General features: G+C 39.9%; 1 protein-coding gene across 1 annotated transcript; it reads left to right on the plus strand.

The window, feature by feature from the left end:
- Window positions 1-7,906: 7,906 nt before the first annotated feature.
- Window positions 7,907-15,956, plus strand: LOC143109320 (ankyrin repeat and SOCS box protein 2-like). Its single transcript, XM_076271974.1, has 9 exons — window positions 7,907-8,202; window positions 8,466-8,579; window positions 9,549-9,724; window positions 9,862-10,017; window positions 10,157-10,402; window positions 10,681-10,852; window positions 14,045-14,618; window positions 14,715-14,868; window positions 15,410-15,956. The coding sequence occupies exons 1-9, from the start codon at window positions 7,907-7,909 to the stop codon at window positions 15,574-15,576; spliced, it is 2,055 nt and encodes a 684-aa protein (XP_076128089.1). The 3' UTR covers window positions 15,577-15,956.
- The last annotated feature ends 1,750 nt before the right edge of the window (window positions 15,957-17,706 follow it).

A 17,706-nucleotide genomic window follows, 5' to 3' on the forward strand; every position in this document is an offset into this window, starting at 1 on the left:
TCGATAATGACCGGCGAACAATATATTATCCTTTACTTCAACAGAGAACAGAGTCCCCACCTTGATGTAGGCTAGGCTACCTTCAATTTATCACTTTCGCTTTGCTGTGAAACTTGCACTCTAATAGTCAAAACTGTCATCAACGTAGATGAAAGGGCCATGAGTCAGTTCACGTCTTGAAAGTTTGAGATCCCAAAAGCCTTTTATTTTCTGTATGAACCGTTTCTTTAATTGTCTAATATTGGTAAATACACAGAATTATTTTGGAACAAGCCACCGTTTTATAGTGAATGGAATCCTTTGTAGCCAGATATACGTCATGAATAAAAGTGAGCCAACAAAAAAAAACGTACTTCTTTTGGCTCCCGTCTTCACAACGAGTACAAATGGCAATGCAGATTAAGACGAGGTGATCTCCTAGGCAGGTATTGATTTGGGACTATATTCGGGCGAAGCATAGGTGAAGTACTGCTACTATTACTATATTAATAATAATAATAATAATAATAATAAATATAGCCGCAAGCGGCAATGGCGGGCCTGAGCACCTGCGGGCAACCCGTGACATTTTGGAATCCAACAAAGCACCGACATGGGCATTTGTGAAATGTACATATTTGATGCGTGTGCTATTTGTTTTTGCATTTTATTTTCTGGCACATGTACTCGCTTGGCCAGGTGGGGGCGCAATGCAAGGCAGACCCATTGGGTGCCATCATAATCATAATATATATTAACCTGAGAAATTTCAAACCATTCATTTTAAGCAAAGAACATTTCTGATACACTTTTTGGTTGGCCAGATGGTGGTGCTATGTTAGGCATGGAAATTACACATGTGAATATCATCAAAATAATTATATTTAATTAATATTTTGTTAATAAATTCCAAAAACTATTCTGACTTTGGCCAGCTGGTGGCGCTATGCCAGACAGGCATATGGGATGTTTGAATGTCATATACACCTAATCTGATTAATCTGATGCATCTGATTGTGATATCCAACAGAAGTGGAAAAAACACATTCCTTCTCTTGCCAATTGGTGGCGCTATGCAAGGCAACTCGGTGAGTTGCACAGTTTTTAAAATCAACGTTAAGGGTTGTTTTAGGACATGTTTCAGCATGCCAAGGCAGCCACTCTGACTAGTCAAAGGCGATTCAAAACGAGTCAGAAAAGTCGAGACAGGACCAATCGTCAAAATTTCGGTGTCCACCACTCTAGTTCATCCAAAACAAACCAGAAAAGGGACTCAAAGTGCTAAATGCCGAAATTTTCCTTTAAGCAGCACAGGTGCTTTGCACCACAGCTGTGACATCAGACCAGCATTTGGCTTAGAAGGCCAAACTTTATGGAGGGAAAGAGCAAAACTCAAGAAGACACCTCTGACACCTCAGAATTTGATAGTTCCAGTTGAACAGCTTCTCAAAGATGCTATAAAGAAGCCCAGGTGCCGAGCCCCACAGTGACAGCAGGTATTTGTACCTACTGTACGTAGCTTTAGGTAAACTCCCTGGAAAAGCCGTTCATACAGTTTGTAGAGGTTGAAGACAACTTCTTTGACTCCTTTGATGGAAGGTGCAAAACTACTCAAGCGGCAAAATTCTGGCCATCTGATTTTGCATTCATTTGCATGCATTTCAGTTAGGTTTTGAAATGGGAACTACACCACAGCACTGTACAAGACCCTACAGTATACTCCATGCTGTTACATGCTTCATGTCACGATTAAATCTTGTGTTAAATATAATTTGTTGTTGTTCTATGTGAGACATAAAATTTAGAAAGTGAAACATTCACCAGATGAAATCAAATGAAAGGAACACTCAAATTTAGCATACAGGTGATTCCTGTGGTCAGCAATGCCTTTTCTATCGAATGAGTTGTTTTCCTGGTGATACTGGATTTCCCATTCACACCAACACCATGAGAATTGTGGAGGCAATTTATTATCTTTATTGCTAATTCCTTCTATAAAATATGCAGTTCAAATAAATAGGTGCCGGTTATGCGTATACACCCCCACCCCACCCCTTTATCATAGAATACATTGTAATAGCCTAATGTGTTGCTTATAAACAGCAATTTTAGACCACTGCTATCTTGCATAGGAGTGGAATAGCCAGAGGAAGCCTACAAATCAAGTTATTTGCTTATGTGTAGCCTGTTTGCATTTGGCTATTGTATGTTTGCATAACATTGCCTGTCTCTAGTAAACATGGGTTAAGACGACAATGATGATAATGAAATGATAATTGTATCGCCATGTTATGATGACATGGCATGGGCTTTATGATGATGGCTATATGAGCAACCATAGATATGTGAGCAACGATGCCTCGCCATTCATGTCACCTGGGCTGAACTGAGGCTGTGGCTGGGGAAGCTAGACATTTAGATGTTGCTATCGCATCTGTGCAAGACATTGACTGCAGTAAAACTAAAAAAAAAAACAGAAAACAGCAATAAAGGCATGCATCTTTAAAGAAAACATTAACAATTGTTGGTGGCATCATAACCACACTGTAAATATGTTGCATTCAAGTTAATGCATCACCTACCATCACAAATAGAACTCAATTCTGTGGGAAACACTAGCCATCTTATAGCTAGCCGGCATAACCAGCGATTAGGTTCTCGCTTCTCATGCACTTCTTGATTTTTAGACACTGCCGGGACGATAGTGCAGATCTTCCAAAGACTCTTTGCTCTAGTTTGGTTATATAGGCCTTTACTGCTACCATGAACATATAAGCTTTACAATGAAGAGGATAGGATATGATGACATTGCCCTGATGGTATGATGACATGAATATTCATGTACTACCATCTAGAATCTACCATCTGTTATCATGGTGCAAGATGACTGAAATTGCTGTCATTTACTTTGTTGTTTAATTTGTCAGTTGTGCTATATCCACTACGGTGGCTAAACACCCGTTCCCCTTTCTTTGCTGTGTAATGTTGAAAAAAATGCATGTTAGTGCGAAGTGTGTCAGTATTTCAGAAGTACAGTAGGTCAAATGGTCTTGTCTGCAATGGACAATGTGTTCTGGGAAAAACACTCATCACAGGATCACAGGAGTGTCTAATACAGCAGTTGCAACAGACCCAATGGCTCTTTGCTCTAGTTTCTTTTTTTTTCTATATGGACAGTTATAAGCATGTCATCAAGCAGAAAAAGATAATATTTTATGGAAAAAAACATGCCTTACTTGCTGTCATTAACATAGTGTAGTTTTACAATAAAGTGGGTGGGGTTGCCCTGGTGGTATGTTGATGTGCATGTTCATGTGCTGCCATCTAGAATTTCAACATATGATACGTATAATATAATATGGCTTGAGTTACCTAAAAATGTGGTCACTTAAATCTAAATCTGCTGTTTAATTTGTAGCCATGTAGCCACTAGAGTTGCTATACTCCTTTCTTTGCTGTGTAATGTCTACAGATCAAAAAGATCTGCATGTTAGTGCCAAGTGTGTCAAGAGGGTGTAAGTAGGCCAGATGGTCGCAGCTGCTAGTATAGCAAAACAAGGTCATGAATCTAAACCTAAAAGCAAGTGCCCCCTCGTACCCCATTCTTAAAGGCCAGAGTGGCATATATACCCACAGTAGTCCAGCAGGCTTAACGAGGATCATAACATTTTCAAAAATATTTTGCAGAAGAAGATATCGCCGGTTGGGTGAGTCTGCTGTCTAATTGTTTGGATTTTTAGCTTTAAATAAGAAATGGCTTCAGAAATTAACATATTTTGAAAAATCATCACTGGTACAACTTAAGCAATTTCATAAAAAAATATTATAAACTTTTTTCTGTAGTTGTTTGAAAACATAGACTAGCTACTGCACAGCAGTGCTTTTTTACATAATTACCAGCATAAGAAGGTGAATGGAGCTTGGTTACAAAGTCAGACATATGCTCAAGTTCACAATCTTTTTCTGCATTTGATCATTTAGTTCATATGAAGGCTTGATTAAAGTGCAAATAGTCAGGTATTCCACAAGGTGCTTGTGCAGGACTGGAAAATATGGAATTATGAAATACTCTTTTCCAGACCGTCCAAAAGTATGGACATTTGTGGTTACAGACCTGGAAAAGTAGGCCAAGTGATTTGTTTCTGCAGCATGTATCACGCGGCCTTCACTCTTATTGGTAGTCTATTTTAGCCCCGCCTAGTTGGCGATACAATGTTAACTTGACCCTCATGTAACTGTCATGGAAAATCAGTTGGTCACTGTCTCTCTACTGTGGTATTTATATGACCACAATGGTGGAGGTAGGGCTCACAAATATGCACTGCTAAGATTGAGAACAAATTCAGGTTGATTTTTTTAACAGCTGTGTTGCATGACCACAAGGGTAGGGTTGACTTGAGTTTATGCAGGGGTTGGCGGGGGGGGGGCATTTTGCTCACAAACTACTAATCATAAATTCATCTTGATGAAATCAAGCATTTAGAGTTTCCTGGATATGCATGTTGTCTTTGTCACCATACTTTGGAGTGACAAAGACAACATCAGAGGGGAGGGGGCTGACATAAAGGTTAGTTATACTCTTTCAAGATTAGATTAGATTAGATTCAACTTTATTGTCATTTAGCAGAGTACAGATAGAGCCAATGAAATGCAGTTGACATCAAACCAGAGGTGCAAAGAAGTATTAAAAATACCAAAGTGTTGGTTGAGTACAGTATTCTGTGCAGTTATGTAGTAAAAATCTCTATGATCCCTCACATCCTGGTCACAAACTGTTCAACCTCCTTCCCTCTGGTAGACGATACAGTGCACTGTTTGCCAAAACCAGCCGACACAAAGACAGCTTCTTCCCCCAACCAGTCACTCTGTTGAACACTCAGAAACAGCCCCCACCCTCACACTGAACAAAGTCAGTCAACACTGTTCTGCTCATCTACCTAAGGTGACTTCAACCTTACAGTTACAGTATTATTATTAATACATTATCATTGCACTATTTATATTTAATATCAGTCTATACATATTGCACTATTCCCACCCTCTTTTCAACTGTATATTGCATCTTGCCTGTGTCTGCTGAGGTATCAACGACTTGGCAAGCTTGACAGGGACATTGGATTACCCTATACCACCCATAGTGTCTATTTATTTATTTGCAAATGTATATACTGTATTAAACATAGCCATATTCTACTGCCCTTCATTCTATTCATACTGTTCTGTTTTTATTCTTTTACTCTTTTTATGGGTTTTCTTTTTATTCTTATATGTTAAGTGGACATTAGATTAACTGGAGACAAAGTCCTTGTTTGTTTACACAAACCTGGCCAATAAAGCTGATTCTGATTCCCAAACTGTGGTCCGCGGACCACTAGTGGTCCGTGGAAAAGCAAAATAAAATATAAAATCATCGTTTTTTACAAGGATACAAGGAAGTTTATTGTCACATGCATATACTGTAGTTACTGGATGTAAGAAATGCAGTGAAATTATGTCTGGTGTCAGCCTATTTGTGCATTTATGAGGGGGGGGGGGGGGGGAGTAAAAAGGCTGCATAAGAAAGGTGGGGGAGGATTGGGATTGGGGGGGCACCAACAAGGAGCACCCAAGAGCAACAGGGGCAAGGAAAAACTCCCTTACCAAGGAAGAAACCTTGGGCAGATCCACGGCTCAAGGGGCTAACCCAACTGCCAGGGGTCTTGGTGTGTGTGTTGGGGGGATGACAGGGGAGATGGGATAGTGTGCTGTGTATGTGGGGAGAGGGCAGTGTGCAATATGTCATGAGACAATGTGCTGTGTATTTTGGGGGGGGGGGGGGGGGGGCAGTGTGCTGTAAGCAGGGTAGGAATTTCACGGCGGCCACGACGGCCATGGCCGTCGTAGCCCCTTGCATTGGCCGTGAAGCCCGTTTGAAAATCAGAGGTTTACAGGCCACGGTGGCCTTGGTGCCCCATTCTTTCAATATTCTGCTTTGCGTCCTACTAATAGCGATTTTTAGTTAGCCTGTGGCCTGTCAAAATAATCTTAGCATTCACAGTGCAAATTAATTTAGTCTTTTACGCTGTGGAGAAAGTGACAGCGCAAGAAAGTGCGTCCAAATGAACCCATTCTTCTCAGTTGAACTACTCGCGAAGTAGCCATACATCACACAGACATCACAAGTATCACATGAAAGAGCCTTTACTCAGCTTTTAAACGATGTTAGCCGATAATTGCTGTGTTGAACGGTTCGCGAGAAAAGTAGGCCTAAATATAATTCAATTTAATCATACATTCTACTGAAGGTTTTGCGTCCCATGATCTCCCTACCCATTCATCTCGGTGGAATACTTCACGAACCCTTCTTTTAACACATAACAAACCATATATCGGAATAAACAGCAGACCTTACCGAACACAAAAGTGTAAAGCAGTCCCCTGTACAGTTAGCCGTTCCAGAGTAATCTAGTTTTGAATTTGCAGTAAATTTCGACATGCATGGATGTCTCCAAATTTGGGCTTTGCGTTTTACAATGTGTTTAAATTGTTCCACATGATTTCATAACGGGCCAAATACAAAATAAATGTTACAAATATCGCCTAGATTTTGGTAAATCATAGGACAGCTGACTAAGAGTTTGTGAAAGCATTTGATCACAAAATGCATGCATCTAGGCTATTTGAATCTCTTAAAGCTGAGCTGTGCTTAAATTGTTCAATACATGATTTCATAACAGGCCAAATATAAAATAAATGTTATATATAGCCTAGATATCTGTAAATATTACATGATCAGATGATTTACAGTTGTAATATGTCATGTTTCATGTTTTTGTAATGTTTCATACAGTGATGCAGGTCTACTGCAGTGAATAGGCTAAATACAACTTTGATCATTTTTATAGCCTACTACTGTATAGTTAACTTTGGCCTTGGTGCCCTGACATGTGGCCTTTGTGCCCCCCACCAAATATGCCCAACTGAAGGCCAAGTGGCCTTGCCCCCAGAATGGTGAAATTCCAAGCCTGGCTGTAAGTATGTTGGGTATGTTTTAACCCTGATTTTACCAGGAAATAATTCCCATAAAAAAATGGTAAAGAATGGTCTCATGATCATATCACACACATAACCTTTAGGCAGTTTATATGAAACAAACTGTTTTAAATTATAAATGGAATGAATAAGGCCTATTATTATTTTAATTTCTAGTTAGTTTCTTGATCTCACGTTTCTGAAATGTTTTGTGGATGTGCTGTTATGTAGACAAACTCACATAGCCTACTTTTTGAGGACTATATCCAAGTGTTCTTATTACTGTATAGATTTAATACTCCATTGCTCTGGAAATAAGCCTATAGTTCAAATTAACCTGATTATGCCCTCGGAGCTTGAGTAAATAAATAAGTTAAATATGTGGCAGCCGTCATGTGCTATAAACTTTCTTTTAACAAGCCTGTTGTACTGATGCAATGACCAGTTATAATTTTAGTGCTAGTTCTATTAAGAGGTGTGGATTAATTCAGGTAGGACTGTGTATAGACATATTTCATTATGTGTATTTTGAGGTGGTCCGTGAAAATTCTTGATTACAGATAGTGGTCCACACACAAAAAAAGTTTGAAAACCCCTGAGACAATAGAGATTAATTATGTACAACAGTGTATAGTTAGATAATGCAGGTTTTCCAGATGACATGTCTACAGTGACAGATAAGGAGTATAGAGGGTTATGTACAGCGAGTATCAATAGAGATTATATATAACTTATATATAATATTATATAATAATATTATAATATATATAAAATATATAATATTCTCATGTCAAAGTCTCATGTTAGTGGGTTAAAGTCTTTTGCACGATTGCTAATCCTTGAATACTGAACAAACTGGGAGTTGAATTTTCTGAACAAAGTGGGAGTTGAAAATATTTTTTCCTTGTGCAGTCCCATGGCGGTTGCTGGTGCCAGCAGGCAAATGGCCACTGACCTACCTTTTGAAGACTATAGTGTTTATGGTCACTTATCTGAGGAAGAGTTGATTCATCTGGCCATTGAACGAAGCCTTACAGATACCCATGGCGGATCTTCACAATCTGCTCAACCTGCTCATCAGTCTGCAAGTTCACCTGCACAAATTCAGTCAGAGGCAGAGTATGATGGCATGTCAGCATTTCGTGAGGCCCGCAGAGAATATGCATCCAGGAGACGGGCCGCAATGGGCACTCAGACTGTTAATCCCTGCAGGTGATTTGACATTTTACAGTTGTGCTGTATACACAGCAGAAAATATTTTTGAGATTCACCAATAATCTATATTCATCAACGACAATATGAGAAATGAAATTGTCTTATAGATTTCAGTAGATGTATGGTATTGTACACCAGAGGCAGTGACGGGTGTATTCCCACAGAACAGAGTGACATTACACTCTTGTGACCTTCGGTGGAATTACTCCGTAAGAGCACACATGAGATATTTTTGATCTCCTGTTTCTGTCTGATTACAGTGAAGGCCAAAAAGATAAGAAGAGAAGTGAGCATTCCTATGCTGGAGACAGGGAGATGATGCGGGCCTGGAAAAGAAGAAATGGATCTTTGGAGGTTACAGTGACAACTTTGGAGTAAGGATTTGTCTTCGGGCCAGTTTCGCCTACACTGATTAAAAGGCCATTCACAGCCACAACAGGAACAGCCACTATAAAGATAACTGCTAATGATATGAGCGTCCAAACTGACCAACAATAAGTAAAGTCTCTCCTGTTGACTCAAAATCATTGTGAAAGTGATCCCCGACGATAGTTCTTCGTGCCAGTATCGGTTTATGTGTGGATGTTGTCATTCATATTAGCTAGCTAGCTCGCTTTTGCCATTATCGTAGTTATCGGTGTGAACTGCCTTTAAGCTTTGTGTTAGACTTTTAGAAAACTTCAATGAAGATCTCCACTGACAAAACATTATTTACTATAGGATCATGCCTAATCCATGTATGTGAAACTACACAGACCTCAAATGCAAGGTCACATTTTACAATTTTACAAATCGTGCACACATTTTACTAAATTGTGCAATCATTTTACTAAATTGTGCTCTCAATTTAGTAAATTGTGCTCACGATTTAATAAAACGTGCGCACGATTTAGTAAATTGTGCGCACGTTTTACTAAATACAGTAGTGCGCTCATTTGACTAAATTGTGCTCTCATTTTAATTGTTGTAAATTGAGTGCACAATATAGTAAAACGTGCACACAATTTAGTAAAACGTGCGCACAATTGACTAAATCATGTGCACGTTTTACTAAATCGCGTGCACGTTTTACTAAATCGTGCGCATGATTTACTAAATTGAGAGCACAATTTACTAAATTGAGAGCGCACATTCTCTCAATATACAAAATATCTTGCAATGACACCTCCTGGGCTCCGTACAATCCACAAAATGTGTGAATTCTTAAATTCTTGAATAACCAAATCATATCCACTTAATGCACTAGGCACAATGCACTAACTAGTAATTACACACTAGTTACCCAGTTAGATACTTAGACATGACAACAGACTTTTATGCTAACTGTAATAACTCTATTGCAGTGATCCAGTATCCAAGTTAAATTCAGCTATCTGGAAGAATGATGCCAAAACACTGAGTGAAATTCTAGGGACAGAGCCTGCTTTGAGTCTGAGCAAAACAAATAAGGATGGTTGGATACATTTGCATGAAGCTGCATACTGTGGTGCTTTGGAGTGTTTGAAGGTGTTACTAAAAGGTATGACTTACATACGACTTTATGAACACGAGTGAAATCTTTTGTTATAGTGCAGTAAATTATGTTTGTACAGTAGTCTCTGTTCTCTTTTACCATAGTGACATAAGTAATAATTAATTTCTATTTTTTATTTATAGCTTTTCCTCAGCTAGTCAACACACGAAGCCACAGGAACCAAACCCCTCTGATATTGGCTGTTGGTCGTAAACACCTTTCATGTGCCCAGTGTCTTCTTGCAGCTGGAGGAGATCCTAACATAGCCAACACATCAGGAGAGACAGCTGTAATGAAAGGTATAAAAATACATTGAAGTATTTGGTCAAGAATAAAATTGTGTCTGTTTCATCTAAAACACTAACAGGAAACACCAAGAATGGAAAAAAAAATGAACCATGTATTTTCTTAAGACAAAACTGCCATTGTGTGTTCCAGCTTGTGAGAAGGCAAATATAGAGATGGTGGATCTTCTTCTGAAAGCCGGAGGCAATGCCACTCGGAGCAATCTTGAGGGATGGACACCTTTACACGAAGCAGTGGGAACCAAAAATGTCAGCATGTGTAAGCTACTGGTGGAAGCTGGAGCAAAGATGTGGGCCAAAAATATTTACGGTATTGAGCCACTGTTCACAGCTGCCCAGGCAGGAGCCACAGAAGCTTTGAACTTCCTGATTCGACATGGTGAGTTTAACATGCTATGTTGTACAGGGTCTTAGAGGTATATGCCAGTATATGCCAGAGGGGCAGGGTTTGGAGGGTTAGCTTAGCAAGTTGGCATCCAGGTTGGCTGCCACCATCTCTACAAATGGCTTCTCATGTGTGCACACATCTGGCTATATTTTCTCAAATGTCTTCACCATGTCTTGGCTTGATGCACACATTCCAACTGATTCCAACGCATTCCTCATGATCCAGATACTTCCAGTTCATGTACCAACTCTTATTCACATACCCTGTAGGAGGAAATATTGACACTCAAGTTAACGATGGAGCATCAGCTTTGTATGAAGCATCCAAGAATGGTCATGAAGAAGTGGTTAAGCTACTTCTGTCCAAGAGAGCAGATTTGAACAAAACAACGAAAGCAGGATTAACTCCTCTTCATGTTGCATCAAAGAATGGACATTTGGGGTGAGTAGTCTTTAGATGTAATTAAGAATTTGTAGGGTTAGGATTCATGTGTCATGACAGTGTCACTCTTATGTTGATACTGTCAAGTAAAGTGTTGCCAAAGAGTTTTTAAGTGTTGCGATTAAAAAAAGGAACTCTCTGTTAGAAAGTAGAAGCTGATATTCTTTGTGCAAAACATGTGAGCATGCTCTTCAGGGTATATGCAGGAATCATAGAGTTGAATTTACTACTTTTTACTACCTTTTTTACTACCTCCACAATATTTTTTACTACCAACACGACATCAAGCAGCAGCCCTTTTTTTTGGGGGGGGGGGGGGGGGGATGCAAAGCGCCACTTAGCCTACTACTTGCTATAAGGTATAAATCAATATTAGGTACACTAACAATTTCTAATTGTGATCATTAAGTATTGTCATTGTCAACAACAATGCTTTTTTGTAGTGTTGAGTTGAGTTTCAGTTGTCCTTAGCCCTAATAAGGTGAATAATAACCTTAACCTTGGCACTTCTTAAAAACAAATGACACTTAAAAACCAAACATGTCAAAAATGAAGAACAAACACCACCGACTACCCCCCCCCCCAAAAAAAAAAACCCCTCCAGTCTAAGGATAGGCCCAGAAATCTATTTATATGGATATATAAAACCATTATTATTGGTATGGTATTGTTGTTGCACATTTGACACTAAAGCAGTCCGTGAAAACATGCACATCAGTGGACTGCTTTACTAATGCAAAATTGAAAACTATGATTTCATTGCATTACTCAGTATGGTTGCACGATGCTTGCATGATAAATACTTCCCAAAACAACAGTAATTATAAGGATGACATTTAGGAGTGTAAATCAAGTTTACACAATTCGGTACAATATCGATTCTTTAAGCCAACAATTTGATTCTTTTCAATACTTCAAAATGTGTAGCAATACGATTCGATGCGTTGCTGGGGTCTGTTGTCGATAGGAAATTATAGATTTTGGTTAATTTTCATGGATTCAAATGCCAATACTATAGGCTAAATTATAGGCCAAATAATGAACAATGACTGTGGAATCAGGTAGGTTACAGAGTTTGTTCTCTTCCCCCCCCCCCCAACACCACCTGTCACTAGCTAGATGCTTTCAAATTTAACATGGTTTAAACTCGTATGTTGCAGTATACGTTTTCTGTCACTGCAATAAAACTAGCATATTTGGAATATTTTGTAGGCCTGCTGTTCCTTTTATGAGAACAATTTAACTGACTGATCAAGTTTTCATAGGCTATTGAATGCTTTAAATGTGAATGCCATAAACTTAATTCACCATTAACTAGTTTATTGGTTCTTCACGCAGTTGTTATCTAAATGCAGTGTTTTGTAGGCTATTCAAAGCATTTCACTCAGTTGTGTTTAAATGTCTGGGACTTTAAATTACGTTTTAACTCCATGCTGTTTTTGTTGATCGACAATAAATGACACATGCACTTGCGTGATTAAAAGTGAATTGTTTTCACTCGTTTTCTTGCAATTCCCACGTAACATTAGATACTACAGTAGGTCTAGATTACATTTAAAAAAATGTTGTCGATTACTATGTCAGTGACTAGTTTGAACTTTGTTACTGATGGGCTAGGTGGAATAATTACATTATTGCACGGATGATCACAGTCAGATGGCAGCGCCACTGACAGCTGAACGAAAGCTTACACACTAGTCAAGTCCACAGTTGTTAAAACTTCCAGCTGAAGTAGCCTAGTGCGAACTGAGAGAGTGTAGCCTATATTTTCTTAGCTGCTATCAGAGTGATAGGCTAGCCTACATCTACCGCTCCTTTGCTACAAATATTATCAGATGAGTGACAGAAGCACTGGGCATTTGACCAGCAGGCCCATATGATAAACACGCTGCTCTGGTTCCTCTGGTAGCCTGCGGTAGGGCCTAGATGACGTGAAAAAAACGAGAGTCGCCAAAAAGCATCCCTGCATCCCCCACCCGAAAAAACTCTTCGGATCTGTACGATTCATATAAGTCGCCCAAAGGAACGTGAAGGAGGCACCGAAAAGCGCGTTGTTTGCATCCCTGTCAACTGAGGCGAAAATGTTGTTGGTGTCGCTGATAGGCTGTCAACCACGGAACTCTACACAGTTTACTTTTACGTCATTGCTATCAACTCCGACTGACTCAGGTCCTGTTAGCACGTATATATTTTTTTAATTAGGTAAGATGAAGTTAAAACATGACGCAAAAAATGTAAACTCATTATATATTGAGGTGGTGATGAAAAATGTACTACCAAGTCAAATTGCATTTATTACCTTTTACTACCTTTCAAGGGCCTTAATTTTGTTAGATTATATTTACTACCTTTTACTACCGCGCGGACACCCTGCTCTGAGCTTCTTCAAAAGAGTATGCTACAGGTAGTCAAATAACAAACAAATTTTCATTTGATTATATAGTTTTGTTTTATTTTTAACTGATAGGCTACCCAGCCAAGCTGTGCTAGAGCATGATACTCTGAATCACTGACATAAAAAGCAAAGAAATTATTTCTTGAGAGAGGGGCATGACAGCTGGCCTGGGAGAGTACTGTTCACTTTGTGAATAAGTCTAGATATTTCCAGGCTAACAAAACACCCCTCAGCAAAAGCAAAAGGACCCTTTTCCCCAAAATGCATACTGACAATAAAACTCTTATTACACAAGAACCTCTTTGAGTAGAATCATAATCTTGGTGTCAAATGAAAGCTTATTTGAACCATTTAACAAAACACTGCATTATGGAGAAAAGTATTAACAACCAGCTCTATTGAAGCAGTCTTGCCCTAATTTCAGCTACACAAGGACTCTCTTTGACTTTTCACTTAGGGTTGCCAACAGTTTCGTAAAATACAGAATTGTCCCGAATTTGAAAGGAAAAAGATGTGTTCCGTATTGAACTGATTCCTAGGGTCTGTTATGCTGAACCAGCATGGTAACAAGAGTCATAGAAGCTGCAAATCACAAGTCCATCCAAAAGTATCAATGCTTTGATTACTTGGACCACATCAATTGCCACAACACTGCTATATTTGCAGTGTGTTTCTGTAATATGTTGTGTATTTGAACTCCATGGAGGTCATATTTGTGTATGTACAACTACAACTGCATTTTCCTGATGATGATAAATGGTGAGTTTGACGTCAACTTCTTTTCACTGTCTGGACAGAGTTGTGTTGTTACTGCTTCCACGCACCAACAGAGCAGTTGTGAGACGCTGTGGTATTAGTCCACTCCACCTTGCAGCAGAGCGTAACAGAGATGGGATCTTGGAGGTTCTCATTGAGGCAGGCTTTGATGTCAACACCCAGCTGTCCATTGACTGGTGTAAAATGTATGAGGACCGTCGCACCACAGCACTCTACTTCACGGTCCGCAGCAGCAACGTAGAAGCAGCCTCCATGCTGTTAGAGGCTGGTGCTGACCCCAATCTGGATGTCTTCAACCCTCTTCTGGTAGCCGTGAGGAAGGGTAATATGGAGATGGCATCCTTGCTGATGGAGCATGGTGCAAATGTGAATGCCTGCTTGCCAACACACCCAACCACCTTCCCAGGGGTGCTCCTCTTCTGTATGAAGTATAGACTCATGTTCAAGCTCATTTTGGATAATGGATGTGATGCCAATGCTTGTTTCACTTGTATTTATGGAAACGGCCCACATCCTCCAGTCGAGAGCAAACGTTCCACAAGGGATGATCTGTACCTACATGGGCTTGACGCTCCTCATAACACAACAGTACAGGTCAGGAGGAATGTCGCCTTTGAGTTCATGTATTTGTTAAGTATTTGGACATTTCCAGACTAAAACTATTTTATCTTCTTTGTTTTTTTTCTTCAGTTCTGTGAAGTGTTGGCAGATCCTTTTCATTCCCCATGGGCTGGACCTATAATCGATCTCCTCTTAGATTATGTGGGTCATGTGAAATTGTGTTCAAGACTCATTGAACTTCTGGACAGAAACAAAGACTGGGAATACATCAAGGAAAAAGCAAGTATGTACTTTTCCTTCCTTGTACTCTTCGCTTTAAAAGTTGTATCAGCGATAGCGGGAATACGTCACTTCTGTTGATGTTCAAACAAAACAGAGACCTAGCTCGCTACTCCCTCCTCCTCCCTCCCGTGCAATTGAAACTCTCCTAAACGTGCATCTCGTCGGTTATTGGTTGAAACACTTAATTTTGCCTTTGAGTGGTTGCCAACCCTTTTTGGTAGCAATTGTTTTTGTGTACAGATCTCGGAGCCGAGGCTGCCTACAGAGACGCGTTTTTTTGACAGCCTGCTTATGGAGCAGGCAGCTAGCATTAGGAAAGATTAGATGAATGTGATCATTTATGTTTCAGCATTTTTGGGCCTGAAATTGCTGATACAACCTTTAAGTCCCAATGGCTATTGGATCAATAGCTGATAAACAAAGTTGATGGCTGGTCAACTTTATACAGTAGCTGTTGACATCTTAATAGTTGGTGTATTCACTGGCTGTATTATAGCTATCGGAAAAATGAAATGGCCTTGAAATATCCTTGAAACTTTCAGGGCCACCTTTCTCCTTGATGCACCTGTGCCGACTGAGGACCCGCCAGCTGGTGGGATGGCAGAGACTGAGGAGAATGTCCAGCCTTCCTCTGCCTGGACGACTCATCAAGTACTTGTTCTATGACAACAGAGAGTCTGAGGATTTCTTGAATTGTAGTTTAGACTAGACTAAGCGCATACAGGTTCACTTCCAGTTGCAGATAAATGGTAACCTGACGAGCCAGACCCACATTAAAATGTAGGGTCTGGGGACTGACATTAAAATGTAGGGTCTGGGGACTGCAGTGCTCAGTCCGAGGGGCGGGATAATCGGTTGTCTTTCAAATTCCCTCTGCACACAATAGGATAGCGCTACAACTCATGAGTGCCATGCGTTTTCCCACCAGTGGAGCTAGTTGGCTAGTTTAAACTTTTGCCAACTTAAAAAAAGCTTAACTCGTGTCACGCTGTTCGCCAACAGCAACATCCATCTTCTTTATTTTCAAGTAGCAGGGAATTCACGCCGAACCATTGCAACTCTGCCATCAATCATTATGTATCGACTCTATACACGATGTGATTGGCCTTATTGAAGCTATATTTTTCCAGCTTACAAGCCTAGACTAGCCCAGGCAGCAAATTAAATTTGCTGCTGCTAGGGTGCATCTAGGGTGCATTTCTAGGCTAGAGAAATGGAGCAGCTCTTTCAGGATCGACTGTATCACTCAACACAGTTGCACTGCAACAACAGCACTGCTACATTCTGAAACCAACTATTTCCAATTCACCTTGTGTAGTAAATATGTAATCAAAGAATGCATTGGGATTTGGGTAAAAAAGCACTTTATAAGAACATATTATGACAATTATGTATTGACATACTGCGCTGAGAATGGCCAGTCCGTCTCTGAAATATATCTCCATACGATACGGGAGGCCACTGTCGCATATCATCTACCCACACCGTAGAGGTGAATAGCTTAGGGTTGCAAAGTACAATATTGCCATTTGACCTCCTGATGGCAGTTTTCATTTCCTCCAAAGTTAGCCTCTCCATCCACTTCTTCTGCAGTGTTATCCTAATGAAGCTAATTAGCTGGAACTAACCGACCGGAAGATTGAGCACAAGGAGTAAGAAAATACATTTCTAAAATGGGTGTGTCAGAATAAGGTGAATAGCCTTTGCCCACGCAAAGACAATTTTTTTGCTGCTCTGAGCAAAGCGCTCAATCTAGTTGAACACTGTGGTGTAAAGTGACGAACACTCAATAGGACACTCAGCAAAGCACAAAATGAAAGAAAAAGCTGATATTGTGTCTTGAGTTTCCCAAATTCAAGTTTATGTGTGCATTGAGACTCCTGGAGGAAAGCTGTAATATGGAAACACATTTGAGCCAAATAAGCATTTCAGGTGTGTTCCAACTGTTAGGTAGCTTCTTGTAGGTAGTGTAAACATAGCTGAAGATTGATGTGAATTGCACAGAACATCACCTTCTCATGCTTTTGCCTCCTACTTTGCTAAAATGCTATTGACTGAAGCTTGCTTGTTTTTGAAAATGCAATGGTACAAATTTGTGTGTGCCTTTTAATGTTAAAAACTGTAAAATAAAGAAAGACCCCTTTAGTCCCAAGATACCCCATCTGACTCCTGATTAATTTTACCTTTTACGTAACTGAAGTATGTCCCAGTTTCCTATCTACTCCAGTGCCTCTGGCCACAGATGCATCTTCTGACCCTGGCCTGACCTTATGTGTTTGGCCCCTGATGAGACCCAGGAGCACCCATCTATCCTGCACTCCACAAGCTCCCACAGCACCCCTAGCTCTGCAGGGACCAACAAACAACAAAGGGAAAGGTGAGTTTGAGAGCCAGGTGATGAAAGAGCTCAATCAGTCTACATTTGAGGTCTGAGATGAGATGAAGTTTAGCAGCATATGAAACCTCTCAAAAGCCTGTGAAAACAGGAGTGAAGTAGAAATGGAGTTCATGACAGCTCTACACTGGGTTTTCCGGGGGGGGGGGGGGATTCCTGACTGTTCCTTTTCCTCAGCTTTAATGTTATAGTACTTTGGTTTGTTTTCATTCCGAACAAACAGTTGTGTTTCCAAAACTCAGAAACCGTACCTCTTCTAAACATAAAGGACAGTGTTTTTGCAATATTAGCTATACATGGCATACATAGCATTATCTGTTAATCAACAAACCCCTAATGTTCTGATACTAAAATGCGTGGTTGTGGAACAAGAGAAAATAATTCTTGGTAACACTTTCTATGAACCTAGTATTCATAAATCATTATAAATATACTCATAAAGGG

Source organism: Alosa pseudoharengus, unplaced genomic scaffold (genome assembly GCF_046254945.1).
Source record: "Alosa pseudoharengus isolate Yale_2024_CS ecotype anadromous, Long Island Sound unplaced genomic scaffold, YU_APseudo_1.1 YU_APseudo_1.1_scf_7, whole genome shotgun sequence".
Taxonomy (NCBI): domain Eukaryota; kingdom Metazoa; phylum Chordata; class Actinopteri; order Clupeiformes; family Clupeidae; genus Alosa; species Alosa pseudoharengus.

Bases quoted from the DNA above. Each gene is read 5' to 3' on its own strand.
- LOC143109320 (XM_076271974.1), top strand. From the start codon at position 7,907: ATGGCGGTTGCTGGTGCCAGCAGGCAAATGGCCACTGACCTACCTTTT. The intron at 8,580-9,548 runs GTAAGGATTTGT...ACTCTATTGCAG, and splicing joins GTTACAGTGACAACTTTGGA to TGATCCAGTATCCAAGTTAA. The intron at 10,018-10,156 runs GTATAAAAATAC...TGTGTGTTCCAG, and splicing joins AGAGACAGCTGTAATGAAAG to CTTGTGAGAAGGCAAATATA.